The 20609-nt window shown below is 42.8% G+C and overlaps 1 protein-coding gene across 1 annotated transcript in view; it reads right to left on the bottom strand.

Moving 5' to 3' along the window:
* Positions 1 to 9890, bottom strand: part of LOC130332182 (AT-rich interactive domain-containing protein 3A-like) — a 186552-nt gene extending 176662 nt beyond the window's left edge. Inside the window, exon 1 of the mRNA XM_056553736.1 lies at positions 9490 to 9890. Within this exon, the coding sequence (XP_056409711.1) occupies positions 9490 to 9528 (39 nt within the window). The 5' untranslated portion in view covers positions 9529 to 9890. The remainder of the gene's footprint in view (positions 1 to 9489) is intronic.
* Between the last annotated feature and the right edge of the window lie 10719 nt (positions 9891 to 20609).

Genomic DNA, 20609 nt, shown 5'->3' with positions numbered 1-20609 from the left:
AGCACCCCTATACACACACAGCACCCCTATACACACACACAGCGTCATCACTGATACATGATAGATACTGACCCAGTAATACACCGCACTGATACAGAGCCCCAAATAATACAAAGTGCCCCTATACAGATACAGCGCCCCCTGTATATACACACAGCACCCCTATACACACACAGCACCCCTATACACAAATACACAGCGTCATCACTGATACATGATAGATACTGACCCAGTAATACACCGCACTGATACAGAGCCCCAAATAATACAAAGTGCCCCTATACAGATACTGCGCCCCCTGTATATACACACAGCACCCCTATACACACACAGCACCCCTATACACACACACAGCGTCATCACTGATACATGATAGATACTGACCCAGTAATACACCGCACTGATACAGAGCCCCAAATAATACAAAGTGCCCCTATACAGATACAGCGCCCCCTGTATATACACACAGCACCCCTATACACACACACAGCACCCCTATACACACACACAGCGTCATCACTGATACATGATAGATACTGACCCAGTAATACACCGCACTGATACAGAGCCCCAAATAATACAAAGTGCCCCTATACAGATACAGCACCCCTGTATATACACACAGCACCCCTATACACACACACAGCACCCCTATACACAAATACACAGCGTCATCACTGATACATGATAGATACTGACCCAGTAATACACCGCACTGATACAGAGCCCCAAATAATACAAAGTGCCCCTATATAGATACTGCGCCCCCTGTATATACACACAGCACCCCTATACACACACAGCACCCCTATACACACACACAGCGTCATCACTGATACATGATAGATACTGACCCAGTAATACACCGCACTGATACAGAGCCCCAAATAATACAAAGTGCCCCTATACAGATACAGCACCCCTGTATATACACACAGCACCCCTATACACACACAGCACCCCTATACACAAATACACAGCGTCATCACTGATACATGATAGATACTGACCCAGTAATACACCGCACTGATACAGAGCCCCAAATAATACAAAGTGCCCCTATACAGATACAGCACCCCTGTATATACACACAGCACCCCTATACACACACACAGCACCCCTATACACAAATACACAGCGTCATCACTGATACATGATAGATACTGACCCAGTAATACACTGCACTGATACAGAGCCCCAAATAATACAAAGTGCCCCTATACAGATACAGCACCCCTGTATATACACACAGCACCCCTATACACACACAGCACCCCTATACACAAATACACAGCGTCATCACTGATACATGATAGATACTGACCCAGTAATACACCGCACTGATACAGAGCCCCAAAGAGTACAAAGTGCCCCTATACAGATACAGCACCCCCGTACATACACACAGCACCCCTATACACACACACAGCACCCCTATACACACACACAGCACCCCTATACACACACACAGCACCCCTATATACACACACAGCACCCCTATACACAAATACACAGCGTCATCACTGATACATGATAGATACTGACCCAGTAATACACCGCACTGATACAGAGCCCCAAATAATACAAAGTGCCCCTATACAGATACAGCACCCCTGTATATACACACAGCACCCCTATACACACACACAGCACCCCTATACACAAATACACAGCGTCATCACTGATACATGATAGATACTGACCCAGTAATACACCGCACTGATACAGAGCCCCAAATAATACAAAGTGCCCCTATACAGATACAGCGCCCCCTGTATATACACACAGCACCCCTATACACACACAGCACCCCTATACACAAATACACAGCGTCATCACTGATACATGATAGATACTGACCCAGTAATACACCGCACTGATACAGAGCCCCAAATAATACAAAGTGCCCCTATACAGATACAGCACCCCTGTATATACACACAGCACCCCTATACACACACACAGCACCCCTATACACAAATACACAGCGTCATCACTGATACATGATAGATACTGACCCAGTAATACACTGCACTGATACAGAGCCCCAAATAATACAAAGTGCCCCTATACAGATACAGCACCCCTGTATATACACACAGCACCCCTATACACACACAGCACCCCTATACACAAATACACAGCGTCATCACTGATACATGATAGATACTGACCCAGTAATACACCGCACTGATACAGAGCCCCAAAGAGTACAAAGTGCCCCTATACAGATACAGCACCCCCGTACATACACACAGCACCCCTATACACACACACAGCACCCCTATACACAAATACACAGCGTCATCACTGATACATGATAGATACTGACCCAGTAATACACCGCACTGATACAGAGCCCCAAATAATACAAAGTGCCCCTATACAGATACAGCACCCCTGTATATACACACAGCACCCCTATACACACACAGCACCCCTATACACAAATACACAGCGTCATCACTGATACATGATAGATACTGACCCAGTAATACACCGCACTGATACAGAGCCCCAAAGAGTACAAAGTGCCCCTATACAGATACAGCACCCCCGTACATACACACAGCACCCCTATACACACACAGCACCCCTATACACAAATACACAGCGTCATCACTGATACATGATAGATACTGACCCAGTAATACACCGCACTGATACAGAGCCCCAAATAATACAAAGTGCCCCTATACAGATACTGCGCCCCCTGAATATACACACAGCACCCCTATACACACACACAGCACCCCTATACACACACACAGCGTCATCACTGATACATGATAGATACTGACCCAGTAATATACCGCACTGATACAGAGCCCCAAATAATACAAAGTGCCCCTATACAGATACAGCACCCCTGTATATACACACAGCACCCCTATACACACACACAGCACCCCTATACACAAATACACAGCGTCATCACTGATACATGATAGATACTGACCCAGTAATACACCGCACTGATACAGAGCCCCAAATAATACAAAGTGCCCCTATACAGATACAGCACCCCTGTATATACACACAGCACCCCTATACACACACAGCACCCCTATACACAAATACACAGCGTCATCACTGATACATGATAGATACTGACCCAGTAATACACCGCACTGATACAGAGCCCCAAATAATACAAAGTGCCCCTATACAGATACAGCACCCCTGTATATACACACACAGCACCCCTATACACACACACAGCACCCCTATACACAAATACACAGCGTCATCACTGATACATGATAGATACTGACCCAGTAATACACCGCACTGATACAGAGCCCCAAATAATACAAAGTGCCCCTATAGAGATACAGCACCCCTGTATATACACACAGCACCCCTATACACACACACAGCACCCCTATACAGATACAGCACCCCTGTATATACACACAGCACCCCTATACACACACAGCACCCCTATACACAAATACACAGCGTCATCACTGATACATGATAGATACTGACCCAGTAATACACCGCACTGATACAGAGCCCCAAATAATACAAAGTGCCCCTATACAGATACAGCACCCCCGTACATACACACAGCACCCCTATACACACACACAGCACCCCTATACACAAATACACAGCGTCATCACTGATACATGATAGATATTGACCCAGTAATACACCGCACTGATACAGAGCCCCAAAGAGTACAAAGTGCCCCTATACAGATACAGCACCCCTGTATATACACACAGCACCCCTATACACACACAGCACCCCTATACACACACACAGCGTCATCACTGATACATGATAGATACTGACCCAGTAATACACCGCACTGATACAGAGCCCCAAATAATACAAAGTGCCCCTATACAGATACAGCACCCCTGTATATACACACAGCACCCCTATACACACACACAGCACCCCTATACACAAATACACAGCGTCATCACTGATACATGATAGATACTGACCCAGTAATACACCGCACTGATACAGAGCCCCAAATAATACAAAGTGCCCCTATACAGATACAGCACCCCTGTACATACACACACAGCACCCCTATACACACACACAGCACCCCTATACACAAATACACAGCGTCATCACTGATACATGATAGATACTGACCCAGTAATACACCGCACTGATACAGAGCCCCAAATAATACAAAGTGCCCCTATACAGATACAGCACCCCTGTATATACACACAGCACCCCTATACACACACAGCACCCCTATACACACACACAGCGTCATCACTGATACATGATAGATACTGACCCAGTAATACACCGCACTGATACAGAGCCCCAAAGAGTACAAAGTGCCCCTATACAGATACAGCACCCCTGTATATACACACAGCACCCCTATACACACACACAGCACCCCTATACACAAATACACAGCGTCATCACTGATACATGATAGATACTGACCCAGTAATACACCGCACTGATACAGAGCCCCAAATAATACAAAGTGCCCCTATACAGATACAGCACCCCTGTATATACACACAGCACCCCTATACACACACACACAGCACCCCTATACACAAATACACAGCGTCATCACTGATACATGATAGATACTGACCCAGTAATACACCGCACTGATACAGAGCCCCAAAGAGTACAAAGTGCCCCTATACAGATACAGCACCCCTGTATATACACACAGCACCCCTATACACACAGCACCCCTATACACAAATACACAGCGTCATCACTGATACATGATAGATACTGACCCAGTAATACACCGCACTGATACAGAGCCCCAAATAATACAAAGTGCCCCTATACAGATACAGCACCCCTGTATATACACACAGCACCCCTATACACACACAGCACCCCTATACACAAATACACAGCGTCATCACTGATACATGATAGATACTGACCCAGTAATACACCGCACTGATACAGAGCCCCAAATAATACAAAGTGCCCCTATACAGATACTGCGCCCCCTGTATATACACACAGCACCCCTATACACACACACAGCACCCCTATACACAAATACACAGCGTCATCACTGATACATGATAGATACTGACCCAGTAATACACCGCACTGATACAGAGCCCCAAAGAGTACAAAGTGCCCCTATAGAGATACAGCACCCCTGTATATACACACACAGCACCCCTGTACACACAGCACCCCAATACACACACACACAGCACCCCAATACACACACACAGCACCCCAATACACACACACACAGCACCCCAATACACACACACACAGCACCCCAATACACACACACACAGCACCCCTATACACACACAGCAAGAGCTCCTACACAGAGCACCCGTGTACACACACAGCGCCCTTATACACACAGCACCCTATAAACACACACACAGCACCCCTATATACACAACACCCCTATACACACAGTACCCCTATGCATATAGAGCACCCCTATACACACAGCACCCCTATATACACACACACACAGCACCCCTATACATATAAAGCACCCCTATACATATAGAGCACCCCAATACACACAGAACCCCTATATACACACACAGCACCCTTATATACACAGCACCCATATACACACACAGCACCCCTATATACACAGCACCCCTATACATATAGAGCACCCATATACACACAGAACCCCTATATACACAGCACCCCTATACACACAGCACCCCTATACACATAGAGCACCCCTATACACACAGCACCCCTATACACACAGTACCCCTATACATATAGAGTACCCCTATACACACAGCACCCCAATACATATAGAGCCCCACTATACACACAGCACCCCTATACACACAGTACCCCTATACACAAAACCCCTATATACACAGCACCCCTATATAAACAGCACCCCTATACACACAGCACCCCTATACATATAGAGCACCCCTATACATATAGCGCACCCCTATACACACAGAACCCCTATATACACACACAGCACCCCTATATACACAGCACCCATATACACACACAGCACCCCTATATACACAGCACCCATATACACACAGCACCCCTATACATATAGAGCACCCCTATACAGACAGAACCCCTATATACACAGTACCCCTATACACAGAACCCCTATATACACAGCACCCCTATACACACAGCACCCCTATACATATAGAGCACCCCTATACACACATAACCCCTATATACACAGCACCCCTATACACACAGCAACCCTATACGCATAGAACACCCCTATACACACAGCACCCCTATATACACAGCACCCTTATACACACAGTACCCCAATACATATAGAGTACCCCTATACACAGAACCCCTATATGCATAGCACCCCTATACACACAGCACCCCTATATAAACAGCACCCCCTATACACACAGCACCCCTATACACACATAGCACCCATATACACACACAGCTCCCCTATACATATAGAGCACCCCTATACACACAGTATCCCTATATAAACAGCACCCCTATACACACATAGCACCCCTATACACACAGTACTCCTATGCATATAGAGCACCCCTATACACACAGCACCCCTATACAGATAGAGCACCCCTATACACACAGTACTCCTATGCATATAGAACACCCCTATACACACAGCACCCCTATACAGATAGAGCACCCCTATACACACAGCACCCCTATATAAACAGCACCCCTATACACACAGCACCCCTATACACACAGCACCCCTATACACGCATAGCACCCATATACACACACAGCACCCCTATACATATAGAGCACCCCTATACACACAGTACCCCTATACATATAGAGCACCCCTATACACACAGCACCCCTATATACACAGCACCCCTATAAACACAGCACCCAGATATACACAGCACCCCTATACACACAGTACCCCTATACACACAGTACCCCTATACATATAGAGCACCCCTATACACACAGCACCCTTATATACACAGCACCCCTATACACACAGCACCCCTATACATATAGAGCACCCCTATACACACAGCACCCCTATACATATAGAGCACCCCTATACACACAGCACCCTTATATACACAGCACCCCTATACACACAGCACCTCTATGCATATAGAGCACCCCGATACACACAGCACCCCTATACACAGTACCCCTATACATATAGAGCACCCCTATACACACAGCACCCCTATATACAAAGCACCCCTATACATATAGAGCACCCCTATACACAACACCCCTATACACACAGCACCCCTATATACACAACACCCCTATACACATGCACAGCACCCCTATATACACAGCATCCATATACACACAGGACCCCTATACATAGAGAACCCCAGTACACACAGTACCCCTATACACAACGCCCCTATACACACACAACACCCCTATATACACAGCACCCCTATGCATATAGAGCACCCCGATACACACAGCACCCCTATACACAGTACCCCTATACATATAGAGCACCCCTATACACATACACAGCACCCCTATATACACAGCACCCATATACACACAGCACCCATATACATAGAGAACCCCAGTACACACAGTACCCCTATACACAACACCCCTATACACACAGTACCCCTATGCATATAGAGTACCCCTATACACACACATAGCACCCCTGTACAGATAGAGCACCCCTATACACACACAGCACCCCTATACACAGTACCCCTATACATATAGAGCACCCCTATACACACAGCACCCTTATACACATACACAGCACCCCTATATACACAGCACCCATATAAACACAGCACCCATATACATAGAGAACCCCAGCACACACAGAACCCCTATACACAACACCCCTATACACACACAGCACCCCTGTACAGATAGAGCACCCCTATACACACAGTATCCCTATATACACAGCACCCCTATACACACAGCAGCCCTATACGCACAGTATCCCTATATACACAGCACCCCTATACACACAGCACCCCTATACACACAGCACCCCTATATACACAGCACCCCTATACACACAACACCCCTATACACACAGCACCCCTATATACACAGCACCCCTATACACACAGTATCCCTATATACACAGCACCCCTATACACACAGTATCCCTATACACACAGCACCCCTATACAGATAGAGCACCCCTATACACATGCATACAGCACCCCCTGTAGAGATAGAGCACCCCTATACACAGCACCCCCTGTAGAGATAGAGCACCCCTATACACAGCACCCCTGTAGAGATAGAGCACCCCTATACACAGCACCCCCTGTAGAGATAGAGCACCCCTATACACAGCACCCCTGTAGAGATAGAGCACCCCTATACACAGCACCCCTGTAGAGATAGAGCCCCCCTATACACAGCACCCCCTGTAGAGATAGAACACCCCTATACACAGCACCCCTGTAGAGATAGAGCACCCCTATATACAGCACCCCTGTAGAGATAGAGCCCCCCTATACACAGCACCCCCTGTAGAGATAGAACACCCCTATACACAGCACCCCTGTAGAGATAGAGCACCCCTATATACAGAACCCCCTGTAGAGATAGAGCAACCCTATACACAGCACCCCTGTAGAGATAGAGCACCCCTATATACAGAACCCCCTGTAGAGATAGAGCAACCCTATACACAGCACCCCTGTAGAGATAGAGCCCCCTATACACAGCACCCCTGTAGAGATAGAGCACCCCTATACACAGCACCCCTGTAGAGATAGAGCCCCCCTATACACAGCACCCCTGTAGAGATAGAGCCCCCTATACACAGCACCCCTGTAGAGATAGAGCACCCCCTATACACAGCACCCCCTGTAGAGATAGAGCCCCCTATACACAGCACCCCTGTAGAGATAGAGCCCCCTATACACAGCACCCCTGTAGAGATAGAGCACCCCCTATACACAGCACCCCCTGTAGAGATAGAGCCCCCTAAACACAGCACCCCTGTAGAGATAGAGCCCCCCTATACACAGCACCCCTATATATATAGAGCACCCCTATACACAGCACCCCCTGTAGAGATAGAGCACCCCTATACACAGCACCCCCTGTAGAGATAGAGCACCCCTATACACAGCACCCCCTGTAGAGATAGAGCACCCCTATACACAGCACCCCCTGTAGAGATAGAGCACCCCTATACACAGCACCCCCTGTAGAGATAGAGAACCCCTATACACAGCACCCCCTATAGAGATAGAGAACCCCTATACACAGCACCCCCTATAGAGATAGAGCCCCCCTATACACAGCACCCCCTATAGAGATACAGAACCCCTATACACAGCACCCCCTATAGAGATAGAGCCCCCCTAAGCACATGACCCAGGATTGTACAGTGACCCCTGTAGTCTCACAGCTCCTGTATCCGCCCCGGACCCCGCACTATGACCCACAGCCCCCCGGGAACACAGGCAGCCCCCCCACTGTACGACCCCTCCTACACCAGAGACCCCTGCACTGGGACCCCGGGATCGGCCGCAGATCCGGACACTGGAATCCACTTACCAAAGCAGATTTGCTGGCGACACTGGTGTTCTCTACCATCCTGCTCCGGACCGTGCAACACGACAGCGAATCCCCTCACTGACCGACCGGGGGTGTCCGGAGCAGCCGATCCTGGATGTCCGGGGGTGGACTGCACTGTCCTGGATGTCCGGTCCCGGTCTCCTCTCCGGTCACTGTGCCGCCGTCTCGTTCACTGTTCTGTTGCTGTACAGTCCCGGTCTCCTTCTCGCCGGTCCCGGTCACTGTTCTGTTGCTCTCCGGTCCCTGTTCTCTTGCTATACAGTCCCGGTCTCCTTCTCTCAGTTCCGGTCACTCTTTTTCTTCTCTCAGGTCACTGTGCTCCGGTCCCTGTTCTGTGGTCTCTTGCTCTCCGGTCCCTGTTCTGTTGTTCTCCGGTCCCAGTCCCTGTGTCTCTTGCTCTCTGGTCACTGTTCTCCGGTCCCGGTCTCTGTTCTGTGGTCTCTTGCTCTCCGGTCACTGTTCTGTTGCTCCCCGGTCCCTGTTCTGTGGTCACTGTTCTGTTGCTCTCCGGTCCCTGTTCTGTGGTCACTGTTCTCTTGCTCTCCGGTCCCTGTTCTGTGGTCACTGTTCTCTTGCTCTCCGGTCACTGTTCTGTTTGTCTCCGGTCCCTTTTCTGTGGTCTCTTGCTCTCCGGTCACTGTTCTGTTGGTCTCCGGTCCCTTTTCTGTGGTCTCTTGCTCTCCGGTCACTGTTCTGTTGCTCTCCGGTCTCTGTTCTGTGGTCTCTTGCTCTCCGGTCACTGTTCTGTTGCTCCCCGGTCCCTGTTCTGTGGTCACTGTTCTGTTGCTCTCCGGTCCCTGTTCTGTGGTCACTGTTCTGTTGCTCCCCGGTCCCTGTTCTGTGGTCACTGTTCTGTTGCTCTCCGGTCCCTGTTCTGTGGTCACTGTTCTGTTGCTCTCCGGTCCCTGTTTTGTGGTCTCTTGCTCTCCGGTCACTGTTCTGTTGGTCTCCGGTCCCTTTTCTGTGGTCTCTTGCTCTCCGGTCACTGTTCTGTTGCTCTCCGGTCTCTGTTCTGTGGTCTCTTGCTCTCCGGTCACAGTTCTGTTGCTCTCCGGTCCCGGTCACTGTTCTCCGGTCCCGGCTCCTCTATCAGATTTGTCCCTATCAGGGGATATAATTATTTTTGCCACCTTTTGCCTTTTCCTTTTTTTTTTTTTTTTTTGCAACAAGTGTTACTGATCCCGAGCGACCCCGGAGGAGAGATCTGCCCCCTGCGCGTCCATTCGCTCTCTGCCTGTCAGGGAGGATAGATGGGAGGATCAGCTGCAACATCTCCTCTGCCCAGCAGGGACAGCGGGAGTAGTAATCTCATCATTAACCCCTCCACTGCTGGGGGACACATCCTCACCCGGTGATCGGCCAGATACCAAGATCGATACATGGTGAGAGTCACCGGGAACAGCTGGAGAAAAATAACTATATATATATATATATATATCACATTAAAAATAACTAAATACATTAATAAATGGATGAATAAATAAAAAAAAACTACAAAAAAATAAATAACAATACATAAATGAATAAAAAAAATTACAATAAATACAAATGAATAAAAAATAAATAGATAAATGAATACATTCATAAATGAATTACAAATAAATAAATAACTTAATACATAAACGAATAAAAAAATGACAATAAATAAATAATATTATATAAATAAAAAATAACTAGATAAAAGAATGAATACATAAATGAATTAAAGATAAATAAATAACTTAATACATAAAGGAATAAAAAAATTACAATATATAAATAAATATAATATAAATAAAAAATAATAGATAAATAAATAAATACATAAATGAATAAAAAATAAATAAATAACTTAATACATAAATGAATAAAAAATGACAATATATCAATAAATAATATTATAATATAAATAAAATAAAAATAGATAAATAAATACATAAATGAATAAAAAATTACAATATATAAATAAATAATATTATAATATAAATAAAAAATAATAAATACATAAATGAATAAAAAAAAATTACTTAATACATAAATGAATAAAAATTAAAATAAATACATAAATATTATAATATAAATAAAAGAATAACTAGATAAATGAATAAATACATAAATGATTTAAAAATAAACAAATCACGTAATACATGTACGAATAAAAAATTACAATAAATACATAAATAGTATAATATAAATAAAAAATAACTAGATAAATTAATAAATACATACATTAATTGAAAATAAATAAATAACTTAATACATAAATTAATAAAAAAATTTGCAATAAATACATAAATAATATAATTAAAAAATAATAGATAAATAAATACATAAATTAATTAAAAATAAATAAATAACTTAATACATAAAGGAATAAAAAATTACAATAAATAAATAATATTATAATATAAATAAAAAAGAACTAGATAAATGAATAAATACATAAATGAATTAAAAATAAATAAATAACTTAATACATAAAGGAATAAAAAAATTACAATAAATAAATAATATTATAATATAAATAAAAAATAATAGATAAATACATAAACAAATTAAAAATAAATAAATAACTTAATTTGACCAACTTATTTGAATTTGAATAACTTATTTGAATTTGAATAACTTATTCAAATAACTTAAATGAATAAAAAATTACAATAAATACATAAATAATATTATACTATAAATAAAAAAATATAAATGAATTAAAAATATCTAAATATATAAATAAATAACTTTAGATTTTGTTGTCATTTTAGGGCTTCAGTCTGAACAGAGCTGCCCCTCTCATTACCAGTGCTCACCAACCTGTGGCTCTCCAGCCTTTGCCAAACTTCAGCTTGGAAATGCTGGAACTTGTAGTTTTGCCACAGATTGGAGACCGCTGCTCTATACCATAGTCTACCTTGATGTCTGAGTTTGCTGACCCCCATATCCAATAACTTCTAGGATTAATATTCAGGGTGTCCTTGAATAGGACCCTCATCTATTGACAGCCCCATTAATTACTACCAGATAGTGTAATACCTAATTTGCCCTGTGGGAGTGCTGTAGGGGGAGCAGAACATTTGCTACTGGGTTCCTTTACATATTAGATCAGTGGTTTCCAAACTGTGGCCCTCCAGGTATTGCAAAATTACAACTCTCAGGATGCCGGGACTATGCTATTGGCTGTCCGTGTATGCTGGGAGTTGTAGTTTTGCAACATTTGGAGACCCACAGTTTGAAGACCACTGTAATAAGAGGATCCCTGCAGTACAGAACGTCTGTCCGGGCATGCTGAGAGTTGTAGTTTTGCAACAGCTGGAGACACACTGTTTGGAAAACACTGGTGTAGGGACACCTATCAATCAAGGCTGGTAGGGTGGGGGAAAAAAGCCACCAAGGACCGCCCTGATGACTCTTACTTCAGGCAGCATGGAAGTGATGACAGGTTCCCTTTAAAGGGGTATTCCGCTGCCCGGGCGTTCGGAACAAAATGGAGCGGGTCAACACGGCCTCGCCCCCTCAATGCAAGTCTAAGGGAGGGGGTGTGGCGACTGCCACGCCCCCTCCCTTAGACTTGCATTGGGGGAGCGAGGCCGTGACAGCACAAGGGGCGTAACGTCACAATGCTGAACCCCCACCATCAGACATCTTATCTTTTGGATAGTGGATGAGATGTCTAGGGGCGGAGTACCCCTTTAATAAGAGAGGGGTCCCTTCATAGTGTATAATGATATCAGATACATTATATCAGCAGAAAATATCATGTGACCACTGGCGCCCTCCAGTGTTCACGTCTTTAATCCTTGTATCTGAGGTGAAAGGGCGACTACTAATCGCCGAGCGAGTGAACCGGGGGCAGCCCTTAGGGGCCACGTCCAGCTAACAAGACGCCATCAGGGACCGCAGCGTCCTCCGATCAATTCTCCGCCGCACAGGCTAATGATTCCGATGAGAGTGACGGACGGATAGTGATGTGAGGAGAGATGGGAAGGTGATGGCCATAACAGCGCGACAGATGATGTCCTTGTAAACCCACCGCACACCGCACGTGTCAGTCACGGCAAAAGGATCAAACGTCTTCACGTCTGACAGTTACATTTTGATATCTCATGTGTATCCATAAATGATAATAATTTAATATATTAATTATGAAATAACAAAAAAAGAAAAAAATTATAATGATAATAATAAATAAATCAATAATAGAACAATAAAAAAATAATATAATGTAATAATAATGATAATAACAATGATAATAAATAAAACAATAACAATAAATAATAATGATAAGGACAATAATAAAATAATATAATATATCATAATAATAATTGAATATAATACTTATTAAATAGCAATAAAATAAAAATTATAATGATAATAAATCAATCAATAATAAAACAATAAAAAAATATAATGCAATAATAATGATAACAATAATAATAAATAAAACAATAACAATAAATAATAATGACAAGGACAACAATTATAATAAAAATACATAAATAAATTAATATAATAATAAATAATAATAATTGAATATAATAATTATTAAATAACAATAAATAAAAAAAATAAAATAATAATAATAATAAATATATCAATAATAAAACAATAAAAAAATATAATGTAATAATGATAATAACAATAATAATAAATAAATAAAACAATAAATAATAATGACAAGGACAATAATTTAAAAAATACATAAATAAAAGAATATAATAAATAATAATGACAAGGACAATAATTATAAAAATACATAAATAAAAGAATATAATAAATAATAATGACAAGGACAATAATAATAAAAATACATAAATGAAATAATATAATAATAATTTAATATAATACTTATTAAATAACAATGAAATAAAAATGATAATGATAATAATAAATCAATCAATAATAAAACAATAAAAAATATAATGTAATAATAATGATAACAATAATAATAATGATAATAATAAATAAAACAATAACAATAAATAATAATGACAAAGACAACAATTATAATAAAAATACATAAATAAAATTATATAATAATAAATAATAATGTAATATAATAATTATTAAATAACAATAAAATAAAAAAATTAAATAATAATAAATAAATCAATAATAAAACAATAAAAAATATAATGTAACAATAATGACAACAATAATAACAATAAATAAAACAATAAATAATAATGACAAGGACAATAATTATAAAAATACATAAATAAAATAATATCATAAATAATAATGACAAGGACAATATAATAATAAAAAATATATGTATATAAAAATAATATATATATATTTTTTTTAAATCAGCGCTCTCTATTATCACTCCTGCTGTCTGGATACACACGTTTAAACAAGTTTCATTCACCTCCGTAAAATATTATTTTTTTTTTTAGACTTCAATGTTGATTTCATGTTTGAAGTTTTTTGTCCTGTATATCCACTGGCATCAAACAGCACATGGCAGATGCCCACAGGGGGGAGGGCACAGACCCTATGTATTTTTCGGCAGTTGTAAGAATAAACACAGGTCAGAGGGCCTGATGGGTTCAGGTGTCTGGAACAGGAAGGGTTAACCCCCATGAAGACTTAATAGAGGCAGCAGACACTCTGTAGTCCCCCCACCCTCCCACCAGTAACATCTGGGATTTTATGGACTCTGTTTCATCTCTTTATCTTCCCCTGTAATGTGGACACAGCCAGACATGACCCTACAGGCCCGAGCCGGCACCATTATAATCTGCATAACACCCAGACCACCGGGAGAAAGGGGTTAACTCAGGGGAAATAATTCTATAATAGATTTTTAGTATCTAATATTTATCTCTCCCTCTCATATCTATCTATCTATCTATCTATCTATCTATCTATCTATCATCTATCTCATATCTATCTATCTATCTATCTATCTATCTATCTATGTCATATCTATCTCATATCTATCTATCTCATATCTATCTATCTATCTCATATCTATCTCATATCTATCTAGAGGCAGAAAAAAATGGTTGCAGCACTCAAATATAGTGAAAAAAGTAGTGGTAGCTTTAATCCATCAAAAGTTACAGATGCAACGTTTCTGCTGCCAGTGCAGCCTTTTTCAAGCATTCATATCTATCTATATATCTCATATCTATCTATCTCATATCTATCTATATATCTCATATCTATCTATCTATCTATCTATCTCATATATATCTATCTATCTCATATCTATCTATCTCATATCTATCTATGTCATATCTATCTCATATCTATCTATATATCTCATATATATCTATCTATCTCAAATATATCTATCTATCTCATATCTATCTATCTATCTATCTATCTCATATCTATCTATCTATCTCATATATATCTATCTATCTCATATCTATCTATCTCATATCTATCTATGTCATATCTATCTCATATCTATCTATCTATCTATCTCATATCTATCTATATATCTCATATATATCTATCTATGTCATATCTATCTATCTATCTATATATCTCATATATATCTATCTATCTCATCTATCTATCTATCTGTCATATCTATCTATCTATGTCATATCTATCTATCTATGTCATATCTATCTATCTCATATATATCTATCTCATATCTATCTATCTTATATCTATCTATCTATCTATCTCATATCTATCTATCTTATATCTATCTATCTATCTATCTATCTTATATCTATCTATCTTATATCTATCTATCTCATATCTATCTATCTATCTCATATCTATCTATCTTATATATATATATATCTATCTCATATCTATCTATCTCTTATCTATCTATCTCATATCTATCTATATATCTATCTATCTCATATCTATCTATCTCATATCTATCTATCTCATATCTATCTATCTATCTATCTTATATCTATCTATCTCATATCTATCTATCTATCTCTTATCTATCTATCTATCTATCTCATATCTATCTATCTATCTCATATCTATCTATCTCATATCTATCTATCTATCTATCTATCTATCTCATATCTATCTATCTCATATCTATCTATCTTATATATATATATATATATATATATATATCATATCTATCTATCTATCTCATATCTATCTATCTTATATATATATATATATATATATATATATATATATATCATATCTATCTATCTATCTCATATCTATCTATCTCATATCTATCTATCTCATATCTATCTCTTATCTATCTATCTATCTATCTCATATCTATCTATCTCATATCTATCTATCTCATATCTATCTCATATCTATCTATCTTCTTTCTGATATATCTTTCCTTCCATCTGTGCTATTTGTTATCATAACATCCACATAACAATAATCCTTCATCGTTCTCGCGTTCCTCTCATGTCTCTTAAAAACACGTTTCCTTTCTGCAGGTTGAGTAGCTCGGCTTCTGGTTGTTGTGTCTTCTCTCCTGGGTCTGCAGCTGGTGTGGCCCCTGGGGCCCCTGTGCACAAACAATAACCCAGCACTATGGGAGGAAATAGAATGTTCCGTACAATATTAGAGTCTTGTCCAGTCCAGTATTAGTTCAGCCTCATCAATTACCCCAGAGCTGTAATCATAGATAGTGCCGCCCCCTAGATTCATAGAATAATATATATGGACACAGGTATTGGTTTCTCCACATTCCACCTTCGATATGACGGCCCTCACGGTCTCCTGTATAGTTACATTTGAAGATTTCTCTTCCCTGAAACTAAGGGGCCTAAGCCGACCCCTAAGGAGCCCCCATATTATCCTCTACAGCCGGCACAATGCAGATAGGCAGATGACACTCTCATGGCATTCACCAAACCTAGACTCACCAATCAGACGCCAGATAGAGAAGTGCGATCCCTCACTCCACAGAACACAACTCCTCCAGCGCCGGTGGCTTCACACCGCTCCATCCGACACTTTCCACTCCTCCAGTGCCGGTGGCTTCACACCGCTCCATCCGACACTTTCCACTCCTCCAGTGCCGGTGGCTTCACACCGCTCCATCCGACACTTTCCACTCCTCCATCTGAGGCTTTACACAGCACCATCCGACACTTTCCACTCCTCCATCTGAGGCTTTACACCGCTCCATCCGACACTTTCCACTCCTCCAGTGCCGGTGGCTTCACACCGCTCCATCCGACACTTTCCACTCCTCCATCTGAGGCTTTACACCGCTCCATCCGACACTTTCCACTCCTCCAGTGCCGGTGGCTTCACACCGCTCCATCCGACACTTTCCACTCCTCCATCTGAGGCTTTACACAGCACCATCCGACACTTTCCACTTCTCCATCTGAGGCTTTACACCGCTCCAGCCGACACTTTCCACTCCTCCATCTGAGGCTTTACACCGCTCCATCCGACACTTTCCACTTCTCCATCTGAGGCTTTACACCGCTCCAGCCGACACTTTCCACTCCTCCATCTGAGGCTTTACACAGCACCATCCGACACTTTCCACTTCTCCATCTGAGGCTTTACACCGCTCCAGCCGACACTTTCCACTCCTCCATCTGAGGCTTTACACCGCTCCATCCGACACTTTCCACTTCTCCATCTGAGGCTTTACACCGCTCCAGCCAACACTTTCCACTTCTCCATCTGAGGCTTTACACCGCTCCAGCCAACACTTTCCACTCCTCCATCTGAGGCTTTACACCGCTCCAGCCAACACTTTCCACTTCTCCATCTGAGGCTTTACACCGCTCCATCCGACACTTTCCACTCCTCCATCTGAGGCTTTACACCGCTCCATCCGACACTTTCCACTTCTCCAGCTGAGGCTTTACACCGCTCCATCCGACACTTTCCACTTCTCCATCTGAGGCTTTACACCGCTCCATCCGACACTTTCCACTTCTCCATCTGAGGCTTTACACCGCTCCATCCGACACTTTCCACTCCTCCATCTGAGGCTTTACACTGCTCCATCCGACACTTTCCACTCCTCCATCTGAGGCTTTACACCGCTCCATCCGACACTTTCCACTCCTCCATCTGAGGCTTTACACCGCTCCATCCGACACTTTCCACTTCTCCATCTGAGGCTTTACACCGCTCCATCCGACACTTTCCACTCCTCCATCTGAGGCTTTCCACCGCTCCATCCGACACTTTCCACTTCTCCATCTGAGGCTTTACACCGCTCCATCCGACACTTTCCACTCCTCCATCTGAGGCTTTACACCGCTCCATCCGACACTTTCCACTCCTCCATCTGAGGCTTTACACCGCTCCATCCGACACTTTCCACGTCTCCATCTGAGGCTTTACACCGCTCCATCCGACACTTTCCACTCCTCCATCTGAGGCTTTACACCGCTCCATCCGACACTTTCCACTTCTCCATCTGAGGCTTTACACTGCTCCATCCGACACTTTCCACTCCTCCATCAGAGGCTTTACACCGCTCCATCCGACACTTTCCACTTCTCCATCTGAGGCTTTACACTGCTCCATCCGACACTTTCCACTCCTCCATCAGAGGCTTTACACCGCTCCATCCGACACTTTCCACTTCTCCATCTGAGGCTTTACACCGCTCCATCCAACACTTTCCACTTCTCCATCTAAAGCTTTACACCGCTCCATCCGACACTTTCCACTTCTCCATCTGAGGTTTTACACCGCTCCATCCGACACTTTCCACTCCTCCATCTGAGGCTTTACACCGCACCATCCGACACTTTCCACTTCTCCATCTAAAGCTTTACACCGCTCCATCCGACACTTTCCACTTCTCCATCCGAGGCTTTTCACTGCTCCATCCGACACTTTCCACTTCTCCATCTACAGCTTTACACCGCACCATCTGACACTTTCCACTTCTCCATCTGAGGCTTTACACTGCTCCATCCAACACTTTCCACTCCTCCATCTGGGGCTTTACACCGCTCCATCCGACACTTTCCACTTCTCCATCTGAGGCTTTAGATTGCACCATCCGACACTATCCACTTCTCCATCTGAGGCTTTACACCGCTCCATCTGACACTTTCCACTCCTCCATCTGAGGCATTACACCTCTCCATCCGACACTTTCCACTTCTCCATCTGAGGCTTTACACCGCTCCATCCGACACTTTTCACTCCTCCATCTGAGGCATTACACCTCTCCATCCCACACTTTCCACTTCTCCATCTGAGGCTTTACACCGCTCCATCCGACACTTTTCACTCCTCCATCTGAGGCATTACACCTCTCCATCCGACACTTTCCACTTCTCCATCTGAGGCTTTACACCGCTCCATCCGACACTTTTCACTCCTCCATCTGAGGCTTTACACCGCTCCATCCGACACTTTCCACTTCTCCATCTAAAGCTTTACACCGCTCCATCCGACACTTTCCACTTCTCCATCTGAGGCTTTACACCGCACCATCCGAAACTTTCCACTCCTCCATCTAAGGCTTTACACCGCTCGATCCGACACTTTCCACTCCTCCTTCTGAGGCTTTACACCGCTCCATCCGACACTTTTCACTCCTCCATCTGAGGCTTTAGATCGCACCATCCAACACTTTCCACTCCTCCATCTGAGGCTTTACACCGTTCCATCCGACACTTTCCACTTCTCCATATAAAGCTTTACACCGCTCCATCCGACACTTTCTACTCCTCCATCTGAGGCTTTACACCGAACCATCCGACACTTTTCACTCCTCCATCTGAGGCTTTCCACCGCTCCATCCAACACTTTCCACTTCTCCATCTGAGGCTTTACACCGTACCATCCGACACCTTCCACTCCTCCATCTGAGGCTTTCCACCGCTCCATCCGTCACTTTCCACTCCTCCATCTGAGGCTTTACACCGCTCCATCCGACACTTTCCACTTCTCCTTCTGAGGCTTTACATTACTCCATCTGAGGCTTTACACTGCTCCATCCGACACTTTCTACTCCTCCATCTGAGGCTTTCCACTGAACCATCCGACACTTTCCACTTCTCCATCTGAGGCTTTACACCGCTCCATCCGACACTTTCCACTCCTCCATCTGAGGCTTTACACCGCACCATCCAACACTTTGCACTTCTCCTTCTGAGGCTTTACATTACTCCATCTGAGGCTTTACACTGCTCCATCCGACACTTTCTACTCCTCCATCTGAGGCTTTC

Source organism: Hyla sarda, unplaced genomic scaffold (genome assembly GCF_029499605.1).
Source record: "Hyla sarda isolate aHylSar1 unplaced genomic scaffold, aHylSar1.hap1 scaffold_371, whole genome shotgun sequence".
Lineage (NCBI taxonomy): Eukaryota > Metazoa > Chordata > Amphibia > Anura > Hylidae > Hyla > Hyla sarda.
The sequence above is the reverse complement of the archived record's forward strand: the minus strand, read 5'-3'. Positions and strand labels throughout refer to the sequence as shown.